Genomic DNA, 14,411 nt, shown 5'->3' with positions numbered 1-14,411 from the left:
GTTTATTTATTTATTATTGATATACTTTATTTTTGTATTTGTGCAGTTTGTTGTCTTTTGCACACTGGTTGAATGCCCAAGTTGGTGCGGTCTTTCATTGATTCTATTATGATTATTATCCTCTTATGAGTTTATTGAGTAGGCCTGCAAGAGAATGAACCTCAGGTGACATATATGTACATTGTTCATGAAATTACTTTGAATCAACATATAGCAGGGAGATTGAAAATCTGGCTGAGTGGTGCCATACCTAGGAGCTGATTATTCACTTCAGGAGTAGGAAATTGGAAGTCCATCAGCCAGTCCTCTTTGAGGAATCAGAGGTGGAGAGAGCAGGCAACTTTACATTTCTCAGTGTTATCATTTTGGAGGATCTATCCGGGTCTAACACCTCTTCGTAAGTGCCATTATGAAAAGACCATGACAACACCTCTGCTTTTTTAGAAATTTGCAAAGATTTGGCATGTCATCTAAAATGTTGATAAGTCTCTTTAGATATGTGGTGGAGAGTATATTGACTGGTTGCATCATGACCTGGTATGGAAACACCAATGCCCTTGAATGGAAAAGCCTACAAAAGGTAGTGGATATGTTCTAGTCCATCAATGGTAAAGTCCTCCCTACCTCTGAGCACACCTCCAAGGAGCACTGTCATAGGAAAGCAGCATCCCTTATCAAGGAACCCCACCATTCAGGGGATGCTCTCTCCTCGCTGCTGCCATTAGGAAGAAGGTACACGAGCTTCAGGATCCACACCACCAGGTCAGGAACAGTTATTACCCCTCAGCCAATGGGTTCTTGAACTAGATGGGATAACTTCACTCAACTTCACTGAACTGTTCCCACAACCTATGGACTTACTTTTAAGGACTCTTCATCTCATGTTCTCTATATTTATTGCTTATTTATTTAATATGATTATTATTTATTTTGTTTTCTTCATTTTGTATTTGTACAGTCTGTTGTCTCTTGCACATTGATTGTTTCATTGTCCTTTCATTGATTCTATTGTGTTTCTTGTATTTATTGTGAATACCCACAGTGACATATATGTACTTTGAAAATAAATTTACTTTGAACTTTTTAAAAATTATTAATCCCTATTTTAGTTAGAATGATACTCCAGTGGCTATAGAAGTGTAGTTGATAGTAATAAGCAGCTTTAACCAATGTTTTTCATACTTTTAACAAGTGAAAAGCAAATTCTCTCACTTTGACATAAACTTTTAGAAGTTTTTGTTGGAATATTGAAATTTATAAATTTGGAAAAGAATAATCAAATAGTACCGGGAGCAACCACAATATTTTATGGAAAAGTATATTCAGGTTTGAAACTCATAGCAAAAAAAAAAGAAGATACTAGCCCTCTTTTTTTATTTTGCCAGATGTTCAACAGTGAAGTATTTGAAAATGCCTTGTAACTTGGTAAATATTTCTCAGATTGGAAAGTCACCTTCATTCCACCATGTAAAGGAGGGCAAAAGCAGTTACAGAAATGGATAAACTGGTCATCTGTACCAAAAATATTATTAAGCAGCAACGCAAAGATACATACACCCCTGTGATGAAGTGAGCAGCTATTCACTTTATTACTCTCAACCAGGGCTCTTACATTTTCTGATCTTCATGTCTTCACAGAATGCAATTAAGACAAATGAAAGTGAAGTCAGTGATACCAGTACAGGCAAAAGCCCTACTGTACCTGTCAAACTACCCATGCTGACAGGTACACCAGTTGAAAAGCCAGAAAGAAAAAAAGCTTCGCGGTCCAAAGAAGGGGGAAAGAAAAAAGCAAAGAAAGAGAAAGAGAGTAGCACGGTAGTTCCGAACCTTGACATTCTCGAAGCACACACAAAGGAAGCCTTAATTAAAACTGAAGTGCCAAAGAAAGGGGGAAAGGTAGGTTGTTTTTACTAAATTATATTTAAGCATAATTCTAACATTAAATATGATTGTCATCATCAAAATGTGCCATTTCCTATGATGTGGACAGTCATGGTCTTCCATGCGTCTTTAATCTGAAGCTCTTCCAATTCTTTTTTTCTATCCATGACCACGATTGTTCTTGGCAAATTTTTCAACTGAAGTGGTTTGCTGTTGTCGCCTTCTGGACTGTGTCTTTAAAAGACGGCTGACCCCGGTCATTATCAGTACACTTCAGAGACAGTCTGCCTGGAGCCAGTATGACCATCCACCATGTACTCCCATGGCTTCACATGACCCTGATTGGGTGGGGCGGGGAGCGGTGAAGCATGAGCTTGCCCAAGGGTGACCTGCAGGCTAGTGGAGGGAAGGAGCACCTTACACTTCCTTTGGTAGAGGTGTTTCTCCATTCCGCCACCCATAAGTGTGATATTACTTAAAAATAACTATTTAATGCAAATTCCCATTGCTATTGTACTAGCAGAAATAAAGGCTGCATTTTTGTGTAGCACAGTTTTGAGTGATGCTTTACATCAGCTCGAAAGGGTTGTCTTGACAGTGTTTGTTTCCTGGTGTTCATTGCCTATTTATGCCCCATTCATCCTTATTTACTTTCATCAGCTTACTCCCTCCCCTGCCACCCTCTCCATGGATCCTGTGTTCTCCCTTTGTAACTATTGCTTCTGCGTCTTGGGAATTCTAGCACCTCTGAAGTGTCACAACGATTCTGTTCATCAATCTACCTTTGTGAGATCCAAATTATTTTTATCTCCCTTGGATTGCACTGAGAACCTCCTGTTGTGCCCTCTGCTGAGATGAATTGGTTAATACACTCTGGATCTTGGATCACCAGAGTGGTCCCAGCGATTGGCAGGGAATGGTTAGGGATTGGAATAGTGGATTAGTGCTAGTTGACAGGTTGAGGGTTGGGGTGGGTTTTGAATACCACAGGGTTTGTGGGTATAGGATTAGATGGGTGAGATGAAGCTTGTTGGCAATTAAGAGGGGTAGGTGTTCCGGTCAAGGGGCATTATATTGATAACAAGGAGTTAGGCCTGGTAATTGAGGGGCGGGTATTATAGTTGTATAGCAGTAATCAGGAGTAATGGAATGGAAATTAATAGGCAAAGGTCAGATCAGGCATGGGGTCGGGTGGGCTGGTTTGGGCAGTGGGTGTTTAGTTTTGATGGAGGGTTTTGGTCTGAAATGTCAGCTGTTTATTCCTTTCCATAGATGCTGCCTGAAATGCTGGAGTTCCTCCAGCATTTTGTGTGTATTACCTTGGGTGTCCAGAGGGATTTAATCAGGAAATCAATGAGAAGGAACAGGTTAAATGAAGGAAATAAACTGAAATGGATGAGTTAATTGAGTAAGGGATGTCTGATAAATGGAGTGTAATGTGAGAAAATGTAAAATAAGATGGCATACTATCTAAATAGTGAGAGATCACAGAGCTCTGAGATGTGAGGCACCTTATTGTCCTTTTGCAAAAGGTTAGTGTGCAGGTGCAGGAATAATTAGGAATGACAGAATGTTACCCTTGATTTCTAAGGGAAAGGAATACAAAAGAAAGAAGGTTATGCTTCATTTGTATAGGACAATGATTAGACCAGATTCTGAGGACCATGTACCATATCTGTATTGTTAATAGGACCATAAGATATAGGGGAAGAATTGGGCCTGTGGCAAAGAATTCCACAGATTTATTTTAGAACGGAGATGAGTCCCTTTACACCTCAGTTGTTTCTTGCATTTTCTCTCCATTTAGAAAATAGTCAGCCCTTTCATTTCTTCTACCAAAGTACATGATCATACACTTCCTGACACAATTCCATCTGATTTTTATTTGCCTATTCTCCTAATCTGTCTAAGTCCTTCTGTATCCTCTCTGCTTCCTCAAAACTGCCTGCTCTCCACCTATCTTCATATCAACTACAAACTTTGCAACAAAGCCATCAATTCCATCATCCAAATCATTGACATGTAACATAAAAAAGTATTGGTGCCAACACAGACTCCCGTGGAACATCACTAGTCACCAGCAACCAGTCAGAAAAGGTTCCCTTTATTCACTTTCTTTGCCTCCTGCTAATAAGCCACTGCTTTATCCATGCTAGAATCTTTCCTGTAATACTATGGGCTCATAGCTTGTTAAGTAGTCTTGTGTGGCACCTTGTTAAAGGCCTTCTGAAAATCCATGTACACATCTACTGATTTTTCTTTGGCTATCCTGCTTGTTACTTCTTCAAAGAATTCCAACAGATTTGTCAGGCAAGATTTTCCTTAAGGAAACCAAGCTAACACATTAAGAAGAAGCAATAAAACAAGTCATATTTTGCATTTTTGCATATTTCATCTTGTGCCTCCAAGTACCCTGAGATGTCATCCTTAATGATTGACTCCAACATCTTCCCAACCACTGATGTTAGACTAACTGGCCTATAGCTTTCTTTCTTGTGCCTCTCTCCCTTCTTGAACAGTAGAGTGACATTGGCAATGTTCCAGTCTTCTAGAACCATTCTAGAATCTAGTGAGTCATGAAAGATAATTACTAATGCCTCCACAATCTCTTTCAGAACTCCTGTAAGTAGGTGACCAGACTCCAAATTAGGCTTCACCAAAGTCGTATACAACTTCAACATAACATTCCAACTCCTGTACTTATTAAATCAGTTTATGAAGTCAGATGTGTCAAAAGCTTTCTGTATGACCCTATTTACCTGTGACACCACTTTCAAGGAATTGTGGATCTGTATACCCAGATCCCTCTGTTCTACCGTATTCCTCAGTGCCCTACCAAACACTGTGTAAGTCCTACCTGGTTCTTACTTCCAAAGGGCAACAACTCATACTCAACTGCACAAAATTCCATCTGCTGGTTCAGCAAGCTTTGATGGACGTCCTCACTGCCCACTACACCCCCCAATCTTGGTGTCGTCTGCAAATTTGCTGATCAAGTTTAATATATTATCATCATCCATATTGTTGATATCATGATAAGATTATTACTAAATTGCAATAAAATTAAATAAACAGTACAAAAGATGAGTAATGAAATAGAGTTTATGGGGCATTCAAAATCTGATGGCAGAGTGAAAGAAGTAGTTTCTGAAGTGTTGAGGAATGTTTAGACTTCTACAAAACTGCTAAATGCAGAATGGTAGCTTATTGTACAATTGGTTTAATATTCTAGTTCTTTCCTCATTTTATAGCATGTAAAAATGTGATTCTGATTTCTTAGGCTTCAAAGAATGTGTTAAGTGTGGCTGATCAAGAAAGTGCAAATAATCAAAACAATGAACTAAAGTTTGGAATACAAGAGCAAAACAAAAGCAAAGCTGAAGTGAAGTGGAAATACAAGGTAGGTTGGTTATACAAAGTGCAAAATATGACTTGTTTTATTGCATCTTAATGTGTTACAACCAACTTTTTGGAGGCAGAGGTCCTTAAAGAATACATAGCTTCATTGCTCACCAAGGGGAGGGACTATGATGAATGTGAGATCAGCGTAGAACAGACTAATGTGCTGGAGTATGTTAAGGATAAGAAAGAGGAAATATTGGAGCTTCTAAAAACTTTAAGACCAATAAGTCCTTTGGGCTGGACAGGATATACCTCAGTCTACTAAGGAAGTGAGGGAAGAGATGGCTGGTAATAGGAATGATCCCGGGAATTATAGACCAGTGAGCCCTAAGTCAGTAGTAGGCAAATTATTGGAGAATATCCTTAGTGACAGGAATTATGAGCATTTGGAGAACCATTGTCTGAATAAAACTACACTTGTGCCAATCCCTGCTGTATCTGGTGATCCTCTGATCTCTATCTTGGAGGCTGATGTCAGAACGTCTTTCAAGAGGGTGAACCCTCACCAGGCATCAGACCCAGATGGTGTTCCTGGTAGGGCACTGAAAACCTGTGCCAACCAACTGGCGGGAGTGTTAAGAACATCTTCAATCTCTCACTGCTGCAGTCGTAGGTTCCCATCTGCTTCAAATGGGTGACAATAAGGATTGTCAATATGGCTATGTGAAGGCCCTCACAAGCTTAATTGAGCTTTCTGAGGAGTATCTAAGCAAACTGAGGAAGGTAGAGCAGTTTATGTGATGAATATAGATTTTAGTAATGTGTTTGACATGGTTACCCATTGTAGAAGTTCAGGTGTTTGCAATCTGTCACTCTCCAAATATTAAGAGGAAAATGCCAGCCTGACAAGTCCAATTGTTCAAGATGCCTGCTCTGTTTCCTGGCATATTGAGTTGAAGACTCCTGCAAAATTGTTGACGATAGGCTCTTTTGGCTACCTCGTGCCTTGCCACATGGTCTTGCCTAAAGCCCATCTCTTGTGGTTCCGGATTGTGCTAGAAATACAGTCAAATTATAACTACAGAATACACACAAAGCAGCAATAAATGCTTGTGACGCAACTCTGGCTTTGTTATCTTCAGCTCTGTGCCTTGAAGAGGGCTCCCTTCCAGCTCTATCCTCAAAGGATCTCTAAGAAACTAATGACCTTTTTATAAACAAAGCAGATGCATAGGGAATCCCTGACATTAAGGCAGTTATCCCTGATATTCACAGCGGGATTTTGTCATATATCCATGAGTGAACTTCACTGTGGATCTATCATGGATTGACATCATTCTTCTATGCTGTATGTGCTTGATGTGTAGGTATGTCACCATTGTGCTCAATTGAAAGTCTTACTATGTTTTAAGGATACTGTACAATTACAGAAATTGATTTTATTCCATAAGTTGATTGCATAATGCTAAAAGATTCTGATGTGCATTGTGAAATTGAACTTGCATCTTTCCATCTCTCTAAGTATGGAACTCCTCCTTAGTTGTGTTTTGAAGAATCGACCTTGAATTATGATTATAAATTCTGGCATAGGATCTAGAATCCTGAAGTAATTTAGAAGTAGGTGGACTCTTTTTGAGCAATAGTTAATGATGTTCATTTGTTGTTAAATATTCATGATGGGTTAGAAAATAACACAATAACAATAATTTAATACAACTTAAACTGAGTTTGTCCCTAGGTGACATGATGTTTGTTTGGGGAAAAAAAAGACTCACAGCTGCACTTTCATTATTTCCTAGAACAGTAAACCAGATTCTCTGCTAAAAATGGAAGATACAAAATCAGAAAAATCATTTTTGATGGGAAGCAAAGACAACAGCAAACTCAAATTGGTCTTCACCAATAAAAAGTTGCTCAGGTTTGTGGTTAAAGTAATACATTGTAAGTTTCCTCCTTTGAATTTGATTTATCCAAGAAATTTAAAACTTCATTGAAGGTCTTAGCACCACAATGAGTATTTATGTAATCCTCTCACCAGAGTTGGTATGCCAGCTTGGGTTGCCAGCTAGCTCCGCTAACAGCCGCGTGACTCAATGGTGAACAAGCCAACATTCTAAACAATATATATCTAGAGTTGGTATGATTTGGGGTTCAACCAAACAGGAGTGTTGGGAATTTTGATTAAAGGAACCTCGATTTGAATGAATGCTGTGTAAATACTGCCCATACACATTTATCAGTTGCTAAGAAATTACAGATTGTATACTGCATAAAATTATAAAGGAAGTATACTTACCAACTTCAGCTGAATCAAGCAGTTAATAGGAAAAAGAAAAGAAAAATAAATAAAAGGGCCCATTACCGCTAAACAAGTCTAAATGTGCGCATAAACGTTGGAGCTCATTTCTGTAGTACCACTTTACTCACAGTACTGAATTTTCGTCACCAATCACAGGTAGAACTTCCCTTCTTGGATTCTTTCATCTCGTGAAGCGCGCCTTGCATTAAGGTCTTCCATTTGGATCAGATCCTCCAGGCGTCTTCCCCATTCTCTCCTCTCTGCATCTCTCATCAAATGTACCACAAAACTGACTATTACCTGTTAGAAATCTCTCTCCACCCAGCTGTCCCTAGAACATTCTCTCCATCCCACTAACCTGATTGACTGACATAACATGCCTAAGTTGAACCACATGGCTCCTTATCTTTAGCCGGAATCAAAGCACTCTCACCAGCAGGACACACTGCTTTTACAGAAATCTGCAAATATTAAATACCTCACAGCATAGCAGTAGAAATCTTAACCAGAGCATTGCAAATGTAACACAAAAGCTAACTTTATTCAGAGGTTTAAATACAAATCAACATTGATATTTTTGTACTTTCTAAAAGCTACCATGCTAATAAGAGTGCACATTTTTAACTAAAAACTTGGCAATAATTCTGTAATAAAAATTGTATGCTTAGAAATTGAGCGATATAACCCTGAATTTTTTTTCTGTGCTCTGCCATTGAAAGTGAATTTATTTGCTAGTTATTTGTGTTTGGGAACCTTTGGGGAGAATGCAATCTTAGCCCACCCATGTATTAAGATGCCAGCTTTGTTTTCTGATATATTAAGTTGAAGATAAGAGCAGGGCTCCAGGAGAAATTTGACTGGGTTATGACTTCAACAGGACTTTTATATCAGAGAGGTCAGTCACAACATCATTGATTTTAGAACGTTGAGGTGAGATTGAGACCATGCTCTTTAGGGATGCCCACCCTAGTACAGTTCCAGGGCTACTACTCAGAGAACTGTTCCGCATCTACAATCCCAAAAGCACCATCTTTCACTCTCCCAAAAACTGATATTTAAAATACCAGTGATCCCCTGATCTGCGACCCCCCATTTCACCTCTTATTTACTTCTTCACCCTAGCCTCTGTTCCCCATCTTCCACCTAGTGATTCTTCATGGCAGTCCTGCTTCTGTTCTCCCTAGGGTACCATGCTGGTCTTCTTGATCCCAGGGTCACTTGGCCACCCCCTCCACCCCAAATTCTGGGCGTAAGTTCCCAGCCCCATAACCTCACACTGGTCTTATCCCTCACCCCCCCCCCCCACCACCACCAGGCAAGCACCATCCTGAGCTTTTCCCTACCATCCTCACCAATACTAGCTAAAATAAGAAGAATGCTGAATTGCTAAAGCATGCCAAAAATTGGTGAAGTTAAGTTCTTGATCCAAGATACTCTGTCATGGCCATACACCTATTTGGACCAATTGCTGTCTTCCTGAGTTCAGTCTTGAGAGAAGAGGACCCAACAGCACCTATGAGTCTTAAAATTAGGACATTAGGCTTTAGTTGCACGTGAATTTTGGTTGAATGGAACAGTAACCAAAATAGCCATGGTTTCAACATATCTGTGACCCTAATTTACATTCAGTGGGGATATTGCAGTGAACTCTAAGTTCCACATTCTTCCAATTAATCTCGCTTGCAACATGCCAAATACCTTAATATTCCTATCAGGAGTTAAAGGCTGTTTTTATGATGTGGAGAAACTGGAGAAAAAGATGTAGTTCTCCTTAAGGCAAGGAAAATGAAGGGGAGATTTTATGTAGGTGTTAAAAATTTTGATGGGCTTTGGTTTATAAGCGGAATGAACTTCCAGTGGCAGGGGAGGCAAAAGTTATGGTTTGTTAAAATTATTAACTCTCCTGATATTAAAGAAGTTAAGATCTCTGCCTTAGTACAAAGTCATTCAGAGTCTTCCCCAACCAGAAGTCCTGGATGAACCAAGGGATCCTCAGTCTTCTGAGGACCAGCTTAGAGGTGTTCAGGTGTGGAGACCAAGTAAAATACAAGAGGACTTGCTCCCAGATGAGCTCAATGCTTTCTATGACCTTCAAAGCATGGTTGCACCTTCATGAACTCCCAAAGACCCCAAAAAAGACTGTCATTTCAGTTCTTGAGGCCAATGTGAGAGCATCCTTCAGGAGGTCCCCTCCCAAGAACTGAATACCCATGCTCTTCAACCAGCTGGTGTGTCCACTAATATCTTTAACCTCTTGCTTCGGGTGTCTGAGATATCGACCAACTTTAAGTAGACTTCAGTTATACCAGTGCCCAAAAAGAATGTAGTTACCTGACTCAATGACTAAGATCCAGTAGCACTTCCATCGACTGTGATGAAGTACTTTGAGAGTTTGTTGATGAAGTATATCAAGTCCTGCCTGAGGAGTGACTTGAATGTAGTCCAATTTGCCTACCCTCAACAACAGGTCAACAGCAGATGCCATTTCATTGGCTCTGCACTCAGCTCTGGAATACCTGGTGCATAAATCAGGATGCTCTTCATTGACTACAGCTCACTAATCAGTAAGCTCCAAGACCTAGGCCTCAATACCTCTTGTGCAACTGGATCTTCAACTTCTTCACTTGAAGACCCCAGTCAGTTTGCATTAGCAACATCTCCACAATCTCCATCAGCACAGGTGCACCACAAGGCTGTGTGCTTAGCTGCCTGCTCTGTGATGACTGCGACCTAAGCTCAGCTCTAATGCTATACTTAAATTTGCTGATGACACTAGCGTTGTGGACCGAATCAAATGTGGTGACGAGTTAGCATGTAGGATGGAGATTGAGAATCAGGCTAAGTGGTGACACAGTAACAATCTCTAATTCAATGTGAGAAGGAGCTGATTATTGACTGCAGAAAGACAAAACTGGAAGGTCTTTGAGCCAGTCCTCAGCAGTTGATCAGAAGTGGGGAGAATAAGCAACTTTCAATTCTTTGGTGTTATCGTTTCACAGGATCTGTCATGAGTCTGGCATGTGTCATTATGAAGAAGCAACTGTAGCACCGCTATTTTCTTAGAACTTTGCAAACGTTGGGAATTTCATCTAAAACTTTGACAAACTTCAGTAGATGCACATGTGGTGCATGTGAGCACCATTTCAATGTTTAAGCGAAGTTTGGATACGTTCTTGGATAATAGGCAAATGGAGGGCTATGGTCCAGGTGAGGTTGATGGGAATAGGCAGCTTAAATGGTTTCGGCATGAACAAGATGATGGCCCAAAGAGCCTGTTTCCATGCTATACTTTTCTATGTCTCTGTGCACAATGGAGAGCATACTGGTTGTATCATGACCTAGTATGGGAACTGCAAAGCCCTTAAACTACAAAAGTAGTGAATACAGCCCTGTCCAACACAAATAATGCCGTCCCCATCGAAAACATGCACAAGGAGCCCTGTCGCAAGAAAGCAGCATCTATCATCGAGGGCCCCACCATCCTGGCCATACATACTCTCTTCTGGAGGTACTAGAGCCTCAAGTCCCATGACAACGGGTTCAGGAATAGTTATTACCCCTCAACTATCCGGCTCTCGAATCAGAGGGGATAACTTCACTCATCCCAAGAATGAACTGAATCTATAACCTATCCTATGGACTCTCTTTTAAGGACTCCACAACTCAGATTCTTGATTTTTATTGCTTATTTAATTATTTGTTTATAACCATATAACATGTAACCATATAACAATCACAGCACGGAAACAGGCCATCTTGGCCCTCCTAGTCCGTGCCGAACTCTTAATCTCACCTAGTCCCACCTACCCGCACTCAGCCCATAACCCTCCACTCCTTTCCTGTCCATATACCTATCCAATTTTACCTTAAATGACACAACCGAACTGGCCTCTACTACTTCTACAGGAAGCTCATTCCACACAGCTATCACTCTCTGAGTAAAGAAATAGCCCCTCGTGTTTCCCTTAAACTTCTGCCCCCTAACTCTCAAATCATGTCCTCTCGTTTGAATCTCCCCTACTCTCAATGAAAACAGCCTATTCACGTCAACTCTATCTATCCCTCTCAAAATTTTAAATACCTCGATCAAATCCCCCCTCAACCTTCTACGCCTCAATGAATAGAGACCTAACTTGTTCAAGTTGTTTGTTTATTATTATTTTTTCCTTTTCTTTTTGTATTTGCACAATTTGTTGTCTTTTGCACATTGGTTGTTTGTTTCTGTTCTGTGCAGTTTTTCATTGATTCTGTTGTGTTTCCTTGTACTTACTGTTCAAGGAAATGAATCTGAGTAGTACATAGTGGCCGATATGTACTTTGCTAATAAATTTTCTTTGTACTTTGCATTTAAAAGTAGTTTATGACAGAGAGATTCACATTCCAAACCACCTATCCAATCTGATCTCTATTTGTTCTGTGATTATCTTGTTCTCTCTCATTACTATTCAGTTGAATAATGAAAATAAGTTAATGTTAATTATTATAAAAAGCTCCTCTTGGGGTTTAGTTAATCCATTCAACTGCAGCAAAAAAATTCTCTTAATTATGTCTCTTCTCTTGAACTACGTCTGTTCCTGTTTTAGCATACAAGAGAACCTACACCATACCTTTCCTTTACTCATTCACCTGTAAAAGGATGCATAAAGTTTGATATACGGAATCCTTACCCGCGGATTCCGTATGTGCAGATTCAACCAACCGTGGATCGGGAAAGCCCGGAAGTTCTCTCTCCAGCACTCGTTGTTTGAGCATGTACAGACTATTTTTTCTTGTCATTATTCCCTAAACAATACACTATAACAACTATTTTCATAGCATTTACATTGTATTAGGTATTATAAGTAATCTAGAAATGACTTAAAAGTTCAGGCAGTCCCCGGGTTATGAATGAGTTCTGTTCCTGAGTCCGTCTTTAAGTCGGATTTGAAGTCGGAACAGGTACATCTGGTATTATTTAGTGTCAGTTAGTCAAATGTTTTTCTTAGTGTATAGTACATATTTTACCTTTCTGTGCACATAAAGCACTTAAGAAACATTAGTATCTCAATAATTTAACCACTGCATTGCTTAGTAGTAATTGTGGCTTTCATTGGGACAGGGTCTTTCACATGCTTCATTAAAATTGTTCCGATCGTTGACCGACTGTAGCCTAATGCTTTTCCAATGACCGATGGCGTTTCACCTCTTTCCGATCGCTTTATTACTTCCACCTTATTTTCGATTGCGATTGTGATTATTTTTGTGAACAGAAACACTGCGGATTCAGAGCTGCGCCACCAGGTCCTAATGTCCACTGCACGGAGACATGTTAAATAAAGTCTGGGGTTCCGCTGGGTCCTAAAGACCAACACGTGACACATGTTAAATAAGGGACTTGAGCATCTGCGAATTTTGGTATCGGTGGGGGGGTGTCCCGGAACCAATCCGCCGTGGATAAGGAGGGCCGACTGTATAGAATGGAACTTCTGTCTGCATTCTGTAAGAGGGGTTTCATATTCCACAGCTATTGGATGCAGCAGCAAATTTTAATTAAACTTCAATTCAGAATCAGATTTAATATCACCGACATATGTCATGAGATTTGTTAAATTTGTGGTAGCAGTACAATGCAATACATGATAATACAGGGGAAAAACTGATTTACAGTAAGTGTGTGTATGTTTATTTTATATATTAGTTGAACTAAATAAGTAGTCCAAAAATAGAAAAAATTAGTGAGGTAGTGTTCATGGGTTCAAATTCCATTCACAAATTGGATGACAGAGGGGAAGTGTCATACGAGGGGAGCATTGGGAATGGACCCAAATGCAAGACACAGACACTGAAGTCCTGGGAACTGGACTGGACTAGAATTAGGGACAGGACAGGACACAGACTAGGAGCTAGGACAGGAACACAGACTTGGGCTAGGACTTTGGCTAGGAAAGTGGGACCAGGAAAAGGAACTGGGAACTAGGAACCTGGGCTTGGACTCTGAGTCAAAGACTGGACAAGGACACAGAACCTGGCTCTTGACTGGGGATTGGACCATGGAACTAGGCGAGGACATGACATGGCTACAGGACTGGACGAGGCTTGGGTTCTTTGGGGCACTCCTGGGCAGGACGAGGCACTCCTTCTTAGAGCACAGGGCCGGGATGACTGCCGAGGTAAACCGCCGATTACCTGTCGGATTCAGATGAGGAGGGGAACTGCCTCAGGATAACGGTAAAGACGGCCTGGCTTACCCAACGGAGGCAGGGACAGGAAGGGAGCTCAATCCGGGGTGGCTCTGAGTCTCGGGGCGGACAGCAACCTTGGCTGGCTACGGAAACAGCTGAATCCATATCTAGCTTGGAGTGGCAGACGGCCACCCAGCTGGCCCCGGAAACGGCCGAATCCATACCACAATGACTACTCCGACTAGAGACAACAAGGCTCCTTGAAGCAGTGCTCCTCCAACCAGGCCTAGAGATCATGAATGGCTGCTCTAGCCTTCCACCGGCGGGTTGCTCCAAGGAGATACTGATGAGACGAACCAGCAACCACACTCGACCCCAGGGCCACTTAAATTCCCAGCCTCAAGATGAGCATCAGGTGCCTGTGATCAAGCTCAACTGAAGCAAGGGACAGCTGGAAGACCCAGAGTCCGGATTCCACGGACTGGACTGTAAACTGGAGTACGGCTTTCACGGATCGGACCATGACAGGAAGAAGCTGTTCCCGTAACGTTACTACATCTAAGGAATTATTATTTTTAATTATTCAATAGTAAATACTAAGTAACACTCTCAAATCTGAGAGCAGTTTTCTTTCCTCATTTGTAGTGACATGGTTGTAATGACAATAAAAGTGTCTTGACTTGACTTGTATATTTCTTCTCATAATTTTTGTGCCAAGTTGTTCT

At 40.7% G+C, this 14,411-nt stretch overlaps 1 protein-coding gene across 2 annotated transcripts in view; it reads left to right on the top strand.

Moving 5' to 3' along the window:
• The window catches only part of phf2 (PHD finger protein 2), a 151,942-nt gene that overhangs the window by 110,831 nt on the left and 26,700 nt on the right, over positions 1 to 14,411 (top strand). For both annotated transcript variants that reach the window (XR_009506763.1, XM_059944121.1), the window contains exons 12-14: positions 1,639 to 1,899; positions 5,165 to 5,284; positions 7,026 to 7,144. Coding sequence is in view for 1 of the 2 variants with exons in the window: in XM_059944121.1 (XP_059800104.1) it covers positions 1,639 to 1,899; positions 5,165 to 5,284; positions 7,026 to 7,144 (500 nt within the window). In the remaining variant the exon portion in view is untranslated. The remainder of the gene's footprint in view (positions 1 to 1,638; positions 1,900 to 5,164; positions 5,285 to 7,025; positions 7,145 to 14,411) is intronic.

This window comes from Hypanus sabinus, chromosome 19, assembly GCF_030144855.1.
Source record: "Hypanus sabinus isolate sHypSab1 chromosome 19, sHypSab1.hap1, whole genome shotgun sequence".
Lineage (NCBI taxonomy): Eukaryota > Metazoa > Chordata > Chondrichthyes > Myliobatiformes > Dasyatidae > Hypanus > Hypanus sabinus.
Note: the sequence above shows the minus strand (reverse complement) of the source record. Positions and strands in the feature narration are given on the sequence as shown.